Genomic DNA, 1,186 nt, shown 5'->3' with positions numbered 1-1,186 from the left:
GTTGCAGTTGGGGTGTCATTGGCCACCCGCGGTGCTTCCTTCTGGACGTCAGCTGGCTTAATGGCCCTTTTTACACAGAGAGGCAGGAGCCGACCGACAACGATGCAGACCGCAATCAGCGCAGTGAGGGCCTCGTTGCCGAATGGCACAAAGGCGCACACGGGAATCGCCAGCAGCTGCACCGTCCAGAGCACAACTACGCGGCACGCACGCGACGCGCAGCACGGTGCCTTCTCCGAGGTGGACTGCATCGCCCAGTGAACGTAATTTAGTCGCGATGCTTACGAGTACGATGGAGAGAGAGAGACGCGATGGGCATTTCGTTGTCGTTTTGTTGGCAACAGAGAGACGCACACACTAGTCCCAGCCGCCTTGTTTATTGGCAGGCCTCTTCTCCCTACCCCCCTTTCCGTGATCTCGCTCCCTGCGGGCTCCGCGTACTCGTACATGCATCTAGATCGAGATATTTTTTGCGTCCAGCAGTATGCATGTGTGTATGTAGGTGAGAGAGCGACATAAATAATTAAATAGAGCAGGCCTCTCCAAAAAAAAAGAAAGAAAACAGACAAACCAAGGGAGGGATGGGAGGACGGCACGCCGCCACCACACAGGGATTTTAAGGAGAGGAGTGTGATAGGCCTCTCCAGGAGAGATGGGCAATGCAGGCTTTTTGTTTTTCGTTCAATTCGTCGTCGGCGCGTCGGGCGATTTTGCCAGCACCGCCGCGTCGCAAAAGTTGCGAGCGCACGCGCGCCTTTCGTGCGAGTCATGACAAGTCCTGTCGCGGCGGGTCAAGGCTTACCAGTGGTGACCGTGACCAAGATCATCGACCACTCGCATTTGAATGCGGACGGAATGCTCTCCCTCTCCACCCTGCTGAAGGCGAGCCACACCACACGCAACCGCCCCTGCCCAAGCACTCTCGTCAGCGCCTCGTTGGCACCATAATAACATCTTTCCCGGCGCGCTCTCAAAAACCTCTCCCCTCCGCTTCAGTGGATGGACATCACCGCCTGCCTCGCCGCCGAACTGCACTGTGCGCCGGACGAAGCCTACGCGGGATGAGGCTGGCACAGCAAAGCCAGCGAGGCTCACTCTATCCGTTGGACCCCCTTACCGCAGGCCGCAAGATGAGCGTCACAATCTCGATGGACGAGGTCTCGTTCCCCGCAGAGGAGTATGGCAA

General features: G+C 57.7%; 1 protein-coding gene across 1 annotated transcript; it reads left to right on the top strand.

Annotated features, from left to right (window-relative positions):
* Positions 1 to 652: 652 nt before the first annotated feature.
* EMIHUDRAFT_259531 (hypothetical protein) lies at positions 653 to 948 on the top strand (the record flags this gene model as incomplete). The annotated part of the gene is made up of 2 exons (XM_005756977.1): positions 653 to 735; positions 777 to 948. The coding sequence occupies 2 exons, from the start codon at positions 653 to 655 to the stop codon at positions 946 to 948; spliced, it is 255 nt and encodes an 84-aa protein (XP_005757034.1).
* Between the last annotated feature and the right edge of the window lie 238 nt (positions 949 to 1,186).

The sequence above is a fragment of the Emiliania huxleyi genome, assembly GCF_000372725.1.
Source record: "Emiliania huxleyi CCMP1516 unplaced genomic scaffold EMIHUscaffold_9345, whole genome shotgun sequence".
Lineage (NCBI taxonomy): Eukaryota > Haptophyta > Isochrysidales > Noelaerhabdaceae > Emiliania > Emiliania huxleyi.
This window is presented reverse-complemented; position numbering and strand designations above follow the sequence as displayed.